Genomic DNA, 12314 nt, shown 5'->3' on the forward strand with positions numbered 1-12314 from the left:
GATTGAACGGTCCACCACTAAAGGGAGCGGACTAGCTCTGGGGATATCTGGATGACATCTTCTAGACTCCCCATAGCTTGATACCACTGAGAAGCTAAGGTCCATTGAGCGGATCTCATGTAAAGACGTGTCATGGATGTAACATACACTATGGAAGCCATGTGGCCCAACAATCTCAACATCTGCCAAGCTGTGACTTGCTGAGAGGCATGAACCTTAGATGCAAGTAAGAGAAGATTGTCCGCTCTCGTCACCAGGAGGTAGGCTCGAGCCATCTGAGCATCAAGCAGGGCTCCTATGAACTCCAACTGCTGAACAGGGTGAAGATGGGACTTGGGGTAGTTTAGAACAAACGGAAAACAGAGTAATCGCAAGCACCCCCAAAGCCAATGCACACTATTGCATGAGGCCATCCAGCAGCTCAGATAACAAGGCTCGGATGTGCTCATCGAGGGTCAACACTAGGAAAAGCTGGGGTGCCGGCTCAGGAACAGGTTGCAGAACCACTGAGGTCACCACGGGAGCTGGATCTTGGCTGCTGAGAGACCGGCACATCGGCACCTCTTATATGGAGGTGGAGCAGTCCTCCTGGTGCCGACGCTTCTTGGGTGCCAAATCCTTTGACACTCCAGAACTCCTGGCACCATGCATCGAGGGCTACCGATGACAATGCTTCTTGGCCTTCACCCAAAGCGTGTCACAGAGAACACAAACACACCCTCTCTGAGTCCCAAGAACAAACTCACATACACCTACCTGGACGCCATTTATGAGAGATCGGTGCTGACGTTACCACGCCATACCATTTTACACCAAAGCCTTTGGTTAGATTACAAATAGTGCCGCCATACTCCACATGGAACCTTTAGGTGCAGATACAATGGCAACCAAAAGGAAGGGTAATTTTTTGCCCAGTGAACTGCGCCTCTTGGTGGCTGAGGTGAAGGTCAATTATACTGTCCTTTATGGGGATGCAGCAAACAGAACCAGCGCCAATACAGAACCTGCTATCTCGCAGCACATCTGCCATAGGCTTAATACCATCTACCACCAGAACCGAGAGGTGGAGGATCTAAAAAAGAAATGGTGGTATATGTGGAGCAAAGTCCACAACAAACACCACCAGAGTGAGGCAGAGGGACCCAACAGCACAACAACACTGAGTGCCCTGGAAAGGGAGGTACCAGCCACAGTTGGCCCAGGAACAGTGGCTGGGGTCAGAGGTCAGACACATCCAAAAGGCAAGGTAAAACTGGGCACCATACATTCCATATAACCATTGACTCTCTTCCAGATCGACATGTGATTGGACTTATGCAGAGAAAACCTTTGGGTTACAGGGTAGCCAGGCTTTATTCATGGCCAGTATTTTGATCAGGAAATTAATGTTCCAGGCTGCCTTGTGAACCAATTACAAGCATTAATATGTTGGTCATTCCTGGACATAATCATCCTGGGGTGTAGGGAACAAGCATGGAAGGCAGCCAAAAGGACAGGAGTCCAGGGCAGCTGATAAAAACCTCTGCAAATCACATATCTACTCAATGAATGTCTCACCCTATACTGTCATGGAACTGTTGCACTGGCTGTTGATCACTCTTCCATATAGCTAATCAGTGAGTTGTGTGGTCATATCTATCCAACATGTCAAATGTGTCCCTGTCAGCCTTCTTTGGGCCTGGTTCCTGCTATGTTGGCACATACTAATACCTGCTCATGCTCATGTCACATTTTATCTCCTCATACGGATGATCAAGCTGCCCAAGACTAAGCTCCTGAGGAGGAAGAAGACCCAGTGCCAGCAGCAGCAGCACCACCAGAGCTGGAAGAGGAGGAGGAAGTGGAGGGGGCTGAAGGCGTTAAGGCAGAGGGTAAGCTGGAGGGCCAGGATCTCCCAGGCCCCATGGAGGAGGAGCTGGGGAGGAACAGGAGGAGGAGCTAGGGTGGCAAAGAGCCCTGCAATAGATCCAGGCCACCCTACTCCTGGTGCACAGTGCACACTGAATGCAAGTGAACAGGCTGTACAGTGCACTGAAGGCATGCATCCATTTGAATTCTTAATTACATCTACATCATGGCAACACAGTGTTTGAAGCCCCAAAGAACAAATACCACTCACCTTGGCCACCATTGATTGAGAATGCAAATTTTAACGCAGAATTCAGATGTCATCAGAATGCAGGGTGGTTGCCATTTCCATGCAGAAAAAAAACTTTTTCTGCATGCATGTTACATGTGGCTAACACACCTGGTTTCCTTGGGATGTGAACTCACCACCCTTGAACAACAGGCTACCACAGTTGCTCTGGAGCTGTAGCTCACGAGCATTTGTACTGATGCCTTAGGAGGAGAACATATAAGCTGCATTGAGCCTGCCATGAGTGGGAAAGCGCGGGGTACAAATGTAACAAAAAATAAATTAAAATATATCTCTGAGTGAAGAAGAACCTAAGGCACCCTTCTGAAGACCAAACAGCCATGTATACCATTCCCACTGTTCAACCTAAAAACCTCTTCCTGAGCACATCTGTCCACAAGGTCTGGTTGTCAGTCCCAAAACATTACCACAGGGGTGGGGGAGTAGGGCAGCTGTAGATCTGGTGGGAATTAAACCCTGGTCTCCTAACCCTCAGGTCTAATATGTTACCCCTAGGCCAATGCTCTACAAACACTCTTTAGTGTTTCAATGATGGACCCACAGCACTGCATAGGGTAGACATCCCAGATCCAGGGATGTGAGGTCCAATATAGGTTGTAACAGTTGTTTTTGTACCATGACACAATCACCAAAATTCCGAGCGGGACCCTAAACCCTCCAGCATATCTGAGGTCTTCAATACATTTGAAGCTCTTCTAACAAGCAATGAAAGTTTGGGGAAAACCACACTGAAAAGAGTGTTATTAAGAACCATGCTTAAGCACTGAACAATGAATGAACCAACAGTTAGGCCTGCTCAGAGCAGCCCCACGTATGTATGGACATTTTCTGTGCAATAAGGCATGATTTTATAACAGCGTGCATACATTTTGGACATGCCCTGCTCCTGCTTTTCCACTCACATTGCGCATGCTCAATTTTATCAAAACAGAGTGTGCACGGTGTTAGGGAAAAAGCAGCCACAGCGCAGGCAATGTGGCAAAGTGAAGAACAGTGCTGGAGGAAGGCAAAAAAGAGGCCCCGAAGCCCTGTGTCTGTTCCCTCCCAGCCTCTAAGGAAGGCAGGGCATCAGAGTTTTCTCTCTCCTGCTCCTGTCGGGATGCGCTCACCCAGGTCCCATCAGGAACAGAAGAAAGAGAGAGACCCCGGCTCCTGGACCCCTTGGAGGCCGGGCCCAGGGGAATCTTCCCCCCCCCCCCCTCTCAGCGGCCCTGTATGGTTGTTGAAATCTCATGTACAGAATTTTTTTTGTTGCTTACTTAAAAAGGTATCACAAATTGCTGAGATTTCTGTTTGTTTTCTAGGCTACTAGAATAAAAGTACAAAATTGCATGAGACAACTTTACTTTTATTTTTGCCAATCTTTAAATATGGATGTAAAAGTACAAAACCTGCAATGAAGATTTTTTTTTTTAATCTTATTACATTACTCACCGGTTTTCGGAATGGAAGTAAGATCTGTCTTCTGAGAACATGAAAGTAATTAGCTGGAGTGGAACAGTTCACCACAATCCAATTACATTCATAAAGCTGACAAATGTCAAAATCCGGGCTAAACTCCTAAATAAAGAAATAATGAGAAACGGGAAAATCAGCCACTGCCAGTCTCCCTCTTTGTAATTTATATTCTTTGTCCAGCACTGTAAATAAAGAGACCTATTTACTAAGCAGTGTTAATGCTAAAATGCTTAACACATGTAAAAATATGTTAACAAGCATTTTTGGTAACACTCACATATGCATTACGAGTAACGCTACAAATATATGCGGAATGATCACAAAAATAAAGAATGAGCTGAGTCACATGATGAAAAGCTTTTTAATATTAAAAAGGCTTTAATGCAGATTGCAGTAATTAACTTTCCCACCATAGTGTCATCAGATTAGTGCAGCTGCTTGGCACCATCCCCCTTCCAACTCACTCTTCACCACTGTTAAACTACGGCCCTTATTAAATCTACCCCCACTAAATTTGAAAAAATTCCCTAAACATGAAACCTCTTCCAACCCTTCTTAAACAGATCCACGGAATCTTAACAGAAACTGGGTGGAGACACCAGAAACTGGGAAGCAAAACCAATGCTGGACAGACTTCCATGATGCTGTCTCAAATTCCCGCCCTATCTCTAACTTATTTCAGGGCAATGTGACAGAATCTTTTGTATTTGCGCGGTTGACAGATCACATTGATGTGGCTTCTGCCCTCCTCTACTCTAATCCAACGAACTTCCATGCTTTCTATAATACTGAGATTGCCCTTATAGCTCTAATTACTACTCTACAGGTCACCTTATCTCATAATTTAGCACTATTGTTATTATCAATTGACCTTGTTTCCATGCTTAATCTGGTAGCCCACTCACTACCATATTGTAGCACTACGGATATATGTAGTAGTCCTCTGTTTTGTATAGATAGCCCACTCACTACCCCAAGAGAGGCTGTGGGATATTGGGGTTAGAGATGCGGCGTGGTACTGGTTTCAATTCTACTTGTCTGGTCGCTCTTTCCATGTACTTTGACAGGATATATATTCGGAATCCATCTCATTGTGGAGTGCCCCAAGGCTCTCTCTTAGCTCATTTATTATTCAATCACTTCATAGCTCTCATTGCAGATGCCAGGTTCATCCCCTTTATATATGCAATGTTCAAATTTTGTTACTGTTTGACCACTCTGACCCTTCTGTCTTCCCCTCCTTGATACAGAAATTAGAGACGATCCTACGATGGATATCACTTACAGGATGAAGCCCAATTTATCAAAGACTGAAGCAATGATATTCTACCAAGTTCGTACTTTGACTATTGCAGATCGGATACAGTTGCTTGATACACTTATTCCCATTCAGGGTTCCCTTAAAATCATGGGTGTTACCATTGACTCTGCTCTTACCTTTTCCTCTCATGTGTCATCTGTAGTCTCTAAGTGGTTTTCTCGCCTCTGGCATATTCAATCTCTACATCTTTTCCTGGAACCTGTAGAGTTGCACTGTTTTTGTTCATGCCTTAGTTATCTATAATATTGATTACTGTAACACTGTTTTCAATGGTTTGAGCCAATGGGAATTACAAGGCCTCCAGGCTATCCAACAATGCCTCCAGGTTATCCAAAATGTAGCAGTTAAATTGATCACATGTTATTCTCTTGCTTTACCAGGAACATTGGCTTCCTATAGATGTTTGTGTGCAGTTCAAGATACTGATTCTGATCCATAAATCTCTACAAACTGGTCAATCCCCCATTTTAGTCCAACATCTGCTAACCGGATTCTTCACTCCTTCGATCAAGGTCTCTTAGTCGTGCCCACGTTACAGACAGTCCCCTTAACCACTTTTTAGTGAGCAATGTTCTCGGCTGCTGGTCCTTCGCTCTGGAACACACTTCCACTTAGCTTGCGTAAACTCTGTAATCATACAGAGTTTAAGACAGCTCTTAAAACCCACCTCTTTCAGCTAAGATATGGATCCATCCTTTGACCCTTAGGGCCCATTGACCCTTTGTCATTTGGTTGTGGAGCAGCTAGCTTCTTATGCACTGTCTATTGTCCTTACTCCTTTTTTCTTCACTGACTGAGGCACTAGATGCTTAGACTCTATCTTCTTCTGTTCACTCTCTCTCCCTTCTCTTTCTATTCTTGTCCTTTTTACCATTGTAGTTCCTTTCTCACAATTTTTACCATTGTAGTTCCTTCTCTAGTTGTTTATATTGTACACCGCTATGATGATATTCTTCTCAGAGGTATATCAAATAAAATTAACCTACACTTTATAAAAATACAAGCCACATTGAGCCTGCAAATGCAACAAATAAATAAATAAATCCTGTATAAATCACGGCAGAAGTGAAGCCATAGATATTTATACCTACTTGAGAGGAGGTGTAAATGTTCACACATAAAGCATGTACTCTACCCAAAAACACAGAGTCACATAGACACATTTATGGCACAGCACATATTTTGTACACCATAGGCAGTGGTGTGCTGGTAAATGTTTAACCAAGCAAAAAAAACAGCACAAAGGGCCTTTAAAAACAAAAGGGAACACAGTTTTTTCATGTAAAAAAATTTTTAATGGTAAATTTTGCTTGAAGAAAGACCCAATACGGGCCGTGTTTCGGTGCCGCCGCACCTGCGTCAGGGGTCTTTTATTTTTTTTTCTTGAACCTTAATAGATTCTGTGTAATTCCTCATCAAATCGCTGAAAGATTAAGAGCACTGAATATCAGGAAGTGATTTAATCAGTGCCATCTGCTGCATCATCTGTCATCTTGTACGTGTAAACAGTGTCTCCTGCATTCCTTCATCAACCTCTTTGGCCTCGGTAATCATCTCCTCAGGCATCCATTCCATAGGAGACAGATAGAGCGATTTGATGAGGAATTACACAGAATCTATTAAGGTTCAAGAAAAAAAATAAAAGACCCCTGACGCAGGTGCGGCGGCACCGAAACACGGCCCGTATCGGGTCTTTCTTCAAGCAAAGTTTACCATTAAAAATTTTTTTACATGAAAAAACTGTGTTCCCTTTTGTTTTTAAAGGCCCTTTGTGCTGTTTTTTTTGCTTGGTTTGTTTTTGTACTTAGTTCCCTCTCTCTGGTAAATGTTTAACAACAGGCTCTCTCCCTGGTCCCCCTCTGCGCCCCCCGTCCCCCTCTGCGCCCCCCCCCCCAAATTGCAGAGCTGGCTATAGCCAGGGAGAGAGCCTGGGGGGGGGGAATTAAATGATCCCAGGTTCCAATCTAATTCATGTTTAATGTGCGATAAAATGCCATAAATAAGTAAATAAATATAAACTTTTAATGTTGAGCACCTGAATCTCAAAGTGAACATTATCAGAGGATATCATCTCCCAAACGCTCAAAAGATCTGCCAAATCTCACTGCAAACTAGACATATGTCCAAACAACCTTATGACATCTTCCCCTCAACAATTCATAACAGACATAACGAAACACTTGAACTATATGTTACAAAATGGACTCTTCCCGAAGGAGAAAGGAAACATTCTTCTCACCCCCATACCCCAAGACACAAAGAAAAGTGCCAGTGAACTAACCAACTGTAGACCAGTAGCATCCATTCCCTTAATAACCAAACTAATGGAAGGGATGGTGACCAAACAACTCACGAACTATTTAAATAAATTCTCAATACTCCACGACTCCCAGTCAGGATTTCGGTCTAACCACAGTACTGAAACAGTACTAGTTACACTCATGACTAAATTCAAACAAATGATTGCAACTGGAAAAAACATACTACTACGATTTGACATGTCAAGCGCTTTCAACATGGTTGATCATGAAATACTACTACACATTCTTGAGTACTTCGGAATTGGAGGTAACGTCCTCAATTGGTTCAAGGGACTCCTAACCACACGATCATACCAAGTGACATATAACTCGACTACTTCAGCCAATTGGATACCTGAATGCGGAGTCCCACAGGGATACCCCTCTCGCCAACTCTATTCAACTTAATGATGATACCCTTGGCCAAACTATTATCAAACCAAAACCTCAACCCATACATATACGCAGACGACGTAACGATTTACATCCCATTTAAACAAGATTTAAAGGAAATTTCCAATGATATCAACCAAAGTCTTCATATCATGCATTCATGGGCGGATGCATTTCAGCTGAAACTTAATGCAGAAAAAACCCAAAGCCTAATACTTACCTCTCAACATAACACGAACAAATTCACCACCATTAACACACCAAATCTGAATCTTCCAATTTCAGACGCACTAAAAATTCTTGGAGTTACCATCGACCGACACCTAACACTTGAGAACCATGCGAAAAACACAACCAAGAAGATGTTCCACTCAATGTGGAAATTAAAAAGAGTAAGACCTTTCTTCCCAAGGACTGTTTTCCGTAACCTGGTACAATCAATGGTGCTCAGTCATCTAGACTACTGCAATGCACTCTACGCCGGCTGTAAAGAGCAAATAATCAAGAAACTTCAGACAGCCCAGAACACTGTAGCCAGACTCATATTCGGTAAAACAAAATATAAAAGTGCTAAACCCCTACGTGAAAAGCTACACTGGCTCCCACTTAAAGAACGCATCATGTTCAAAATATGCTCCCTAGTTCACAAAATCATTCATGGAGATGCACCAGCCTACATGTCAGACCTGATAGACTTACCACCCAGGAATGCTAAAAGATCATCCCGCACATTCCTTAATCTGCACTTCCCCAATGCAAAGGTCTAAAATACAAACTAATGAATGCGTCAAACTTTACCTACTTGAGCACACAGTTATGGAACGCACTGCCGCGCAACTTAAAAACGATTTACGAACTAACCAACTTCTGCAAACTACTAAAGACCCATCTCTTTAATAAGGCATACCACAAAGATCAACAAATGTGAACATACACCACTCCTCCACATATATTCAGAACTGTTTTACAATATCTGCTTGTTATATTACTATCATGTTTTATCATTATCATGTTACCCAAGATCCTTCTGTAACACTAAATGTCTATTTTCTAATATATTTCCACCATTCATGATGTATTGTAAGCCACATTGAGCCTGCAAAGAGGTGGGAAAATGTGGGATATAAATGCAATAATAAATAAATAAATAAACATTCCAAACACTATAATGAAAATAAAATGATTTTTTTTCTACTTTGTTGTCTGGTGACTGTTTTTCTGATCATGCTGGCCCAGTATCCGAGTCTGCTGCTATCTGTCCTCTTAACTCCATTTCCAGGGCTTCCTTTCCATTTATTTCTTTCCTTTCTTCTTCATTTCTGTTCCTCAGCTTCTGCCTATTTTCTTCATCCATGTGCAGTTTTTCTCCTCTCTTCCTTTTCCCTCATCTCATCTCCTTCCTCATTCTTCCCTCCCCTCCATCCATGTCCAGCATTTCTTCTCTCTCCCCTCCTCTCCCCTGCCCTCCATCCACCCATGTCCAGCGACCCTTCTCTCCCCCTGCCCTGCATGCACCCATACCCAGTGACCCTCCTTTCCACTGCCCTCCATCCACCCATGTCCAGCACTGACCCTCCTCTCCCCTGCCCTGCATGCACCCATACCCAGTGACCCTCCTCTCCCCTGCCCTGCATGCACCCATACCCAGCGACCCTTCTCTCCCCTCCATCCATCCATGCTCAGCGACTCCCTTCTTTCCCCTGACACCCCCTCCTGAGTTGTTCAGCGAATTCTCCTCCCTCCCTCCCTCTGGATCCGGTCCCTCACCGACTCCTTGTCCTTCGAATTCTTCGGGGCAGGCAGTCTTGCCTGCCCGCTGCCAGCGCTGACTCTCCCCCGCTGCCGGATCGCGCTTCAAAATGGCCACCGAGACTTCAGCAGAAGTCTCGCGAGGCCGCCTCTGGAAGTCTCAGTGGCCATTTTTAAAGCGCGAACCGGCAGCGGGGGAGAGTCAGCGCTGGCAGCGGGCAGGCAAGACTGCCTGCCCTGAAGAATTCGAAGGACAAGGAGTCGGTGAGGGGCAGGATCCGGAGGGAGGGAGGAGGGAGGGAGGAGAACCAGAGCCGGCTCGCGCTTCTTAACAACCGGCTTGCAAGTCGGAAGAAAATTTAACAACCGGCTCTTGCGTGCCGGTGCGAGCCAGCTCCAGCACACCACTGACCATAGGGTAATTTTATATGCAGCATTTTATGCATGTATATTGTCATACATGTGCAAAAATGCCTTTACAAAATTACCCTAACATCAGCATTAACTGTGGCCTAAAATTCCAGTGCTATCTATTTATTAGAAAACATTAATATACCACTTTCTGAGAACCAAAGCTGTGTTGAAAATGACATGGAGAGGCATTTTCGAAAGACACGTCCAAATTCCGATTTGGACGTCCTTGCAAAACGGAGAAATACAGGGGTGGGGAAACCTGTATTTTCAAAACGAGATGGACGTCCATCTTTCGTTTCGAAAATGCCATCAGGGACATCCAAATCCTTAAATTTGGACGTCCCTAGATTTGGACATCCCTAGACATGGACATTGACTTTCGGCGATTTTCGAACCCAAAAACGTCTATGTCAAAAACGACCAAATGCAAGCCCTTTGGTCGTGGGAGGAGCCAGCATTTGTAGTGCAATGGTCCCCCTGACATGCCAAGACACCAACTGGGCACCATAGGGGGCACTGCAGTGGACTTCATAAATTGCTCCCAGGTACATAGCTCCCTTACCTTGTGTGCTGAGCCCCCAAAAACCCAATACCCAAACTGTACACCACTACCATAGCCCTTACAGGTGAACGGGGGCACCTATATGTGGGTACAGTGGGTTTGTGGTGGGTTATGGAGAGCTCGCTGTTTCCTCCACAAATGTAACAGGTAGGGGGGGTATGGGCCTGAGTCCGCCTGTCTGAAGTGCACTGCAGTACCCACTAAAACTGCTCCAAGGACCTGAATGCGCTGTTATGGACCCGAGTATGACATCTGAGGCTGGCATAAAGGCTGGCACGAAATATTTTGAAAGATGTGTTTTGAGGGTGGGAGGGGGTTAGTGACCACTGGGGAAGTAAGGTCATTCCCGATTCCCTCCGGTGGTCATCTGGTCATTTCAGGCACCTTTTTGTGCCTTAGTCGTAAGAAAAACAGGTCCGGGTGAAAACGTCAAGTGTTATGCTCGACCAAGTCCCGCCTTCACTACGCCTCCGACACGCCCCCTTGAACATTGGCCGTCCTTGCGACAGCGTGCAGTTGGAGACATCCTAAATCGGGTTTCGATTATACCGATTTGGACATCCCTGGGAGAAGGACGTCCATCTTCCAATTTATGTCGAAAGACGGACATCCATCTCTTTCGAAAATGAGCCCAATAGTAACTATTATACAATCATATAAAACAATTATCTTGGTACCCAAGAAAACATGTATAGCATACCATTGTCATCACATGACTCATTCCTCCTGAAATAGTCCAGATGGGCAGTCTTGAACAGACAGGAAAGACATCAGAGTTCTCCTGCCTGTACCAACCCCTCAGTGGATGACAACACTGGGAGGCACTGAACCACCAGGGCTTTTTTTGAGGGGGTACTTGGGGGTACTGAGTACCGGCACCTTTTTCCACTGTCTGCTAAAATTGACCCATGGCCCCCAAGTTTTAATGAAAGAGCTCAGGCTCTACACACCAATTCTGCCTTGTCATAGATTCTGTGACTGGTTGCAGGGGGCCTGGCTATTGTGGGATGGGTCCCTCAGTGATCACCTCAGCCCTGAAGGTTGGCCTGGCATTTCAGTACCGGCACCTTTTTCGCTAGGAAAAACGCACTTTGAACCACTATCACATTTCGTGGGGTTGGGAAGAAGAGGAGAATGTCTCTCTGACAAGTGCTGAGGACAAGACAGTTTTATACTATGAAGGGGTGGGGTATGCCCTCAGGAGAGGAACAGAATAATTTTACTGCTATATGGAGGGAGGGTGCCTTCAAGAGAAGAAAACCTTCTGCCTGGTATTCAGCTGACAGCGTTTTCACTACCCGCTGCCGGCGTTTAACCTGGATATTCAATGCCAAGCTGTTTCCAGCAACCAGCATTGACTATCCGTTTTTTCTAATGCCAGCTAGCGTATGACAGATTCAGTCGATATTCAGACTTAACTGGCCATGGCTTAGCAGGCAAAGATAGGCCTGCTTTTTTTATACAGCCTTATTTGGACACTAAGCCTGGCCAGTTTATTCAAATATCAGGACTTAACCGGTCATATACCCGAATGCCCCCAACATCGCTGGTTTTATTTTCAGCGATAACCAGTTAAATGCCACTGAAAATGACCAGTTTTCTGCCAAGACGCAAGTTAACCAATTGCTGAGTATCGGCCGGCTTCTGTTTACTGGGTTTTGGTGAAGAAGGAATCCCAAGTTAATCAGCCCAAAGTGAAAGGCCCAGTGTGCATGATAAACATTTAAAACTCCATACAGGCACAACTGTACATAGATTATCATTTTCCCTTTCTGACTTCCCTTATAAGATGACTGCTTGCCTAATTTTTCTCCTGTTCCCTAGTAATATAGGCTTGAGGTTTGGATAATGATATATTTCATTATTTCATTGTGATGTTAAGCAAAAGAAAAATAAATCAATAAGATAACTTTTCTAAAATGTCCTTGTATGTTATTTAGGAAGTTGTAATTTTTAAAA

General features: G+C 44.5%; 1 protein-coding gene across 1 annotated transcript in view; it reads right to left on the reverse strand.

The window, feature by feature from the left end:
- OGDHL (oxoglutarate dehydrogenase like) overlaps positions 1–12314 on the reverse strand; it is a 260916-nt gene that overhangs the window by 8689 nt on the left and 239913 nt on the right. The window contains exon 19 of the mRNA XM_030203286.1: positions 3593–3718. Within this exon, the coding sequence (XP_030059146.1) occupies positions 3593–3718 (126 nt within the window). The remainder of the gene's footprint in view (positions 1–3592; positions 3719–12314) is intronic.

The sequence above is a fragment of the Microcaecilia unicolor genome, chromosome 5 (genome assembly GCF_901765095.1).
Source record: "Microcaecilia unicolor chromosome 5, aMicUni1.1, whole genome shotgun sequence".
Taxonomy (NCBI): domain Eukaryota; kingdom Metazoa; phylum Chordata; class Amphibia; order Gymnophiona; family Siphonopidae; genus Microcaecilia; species Microcaecilia unicolor.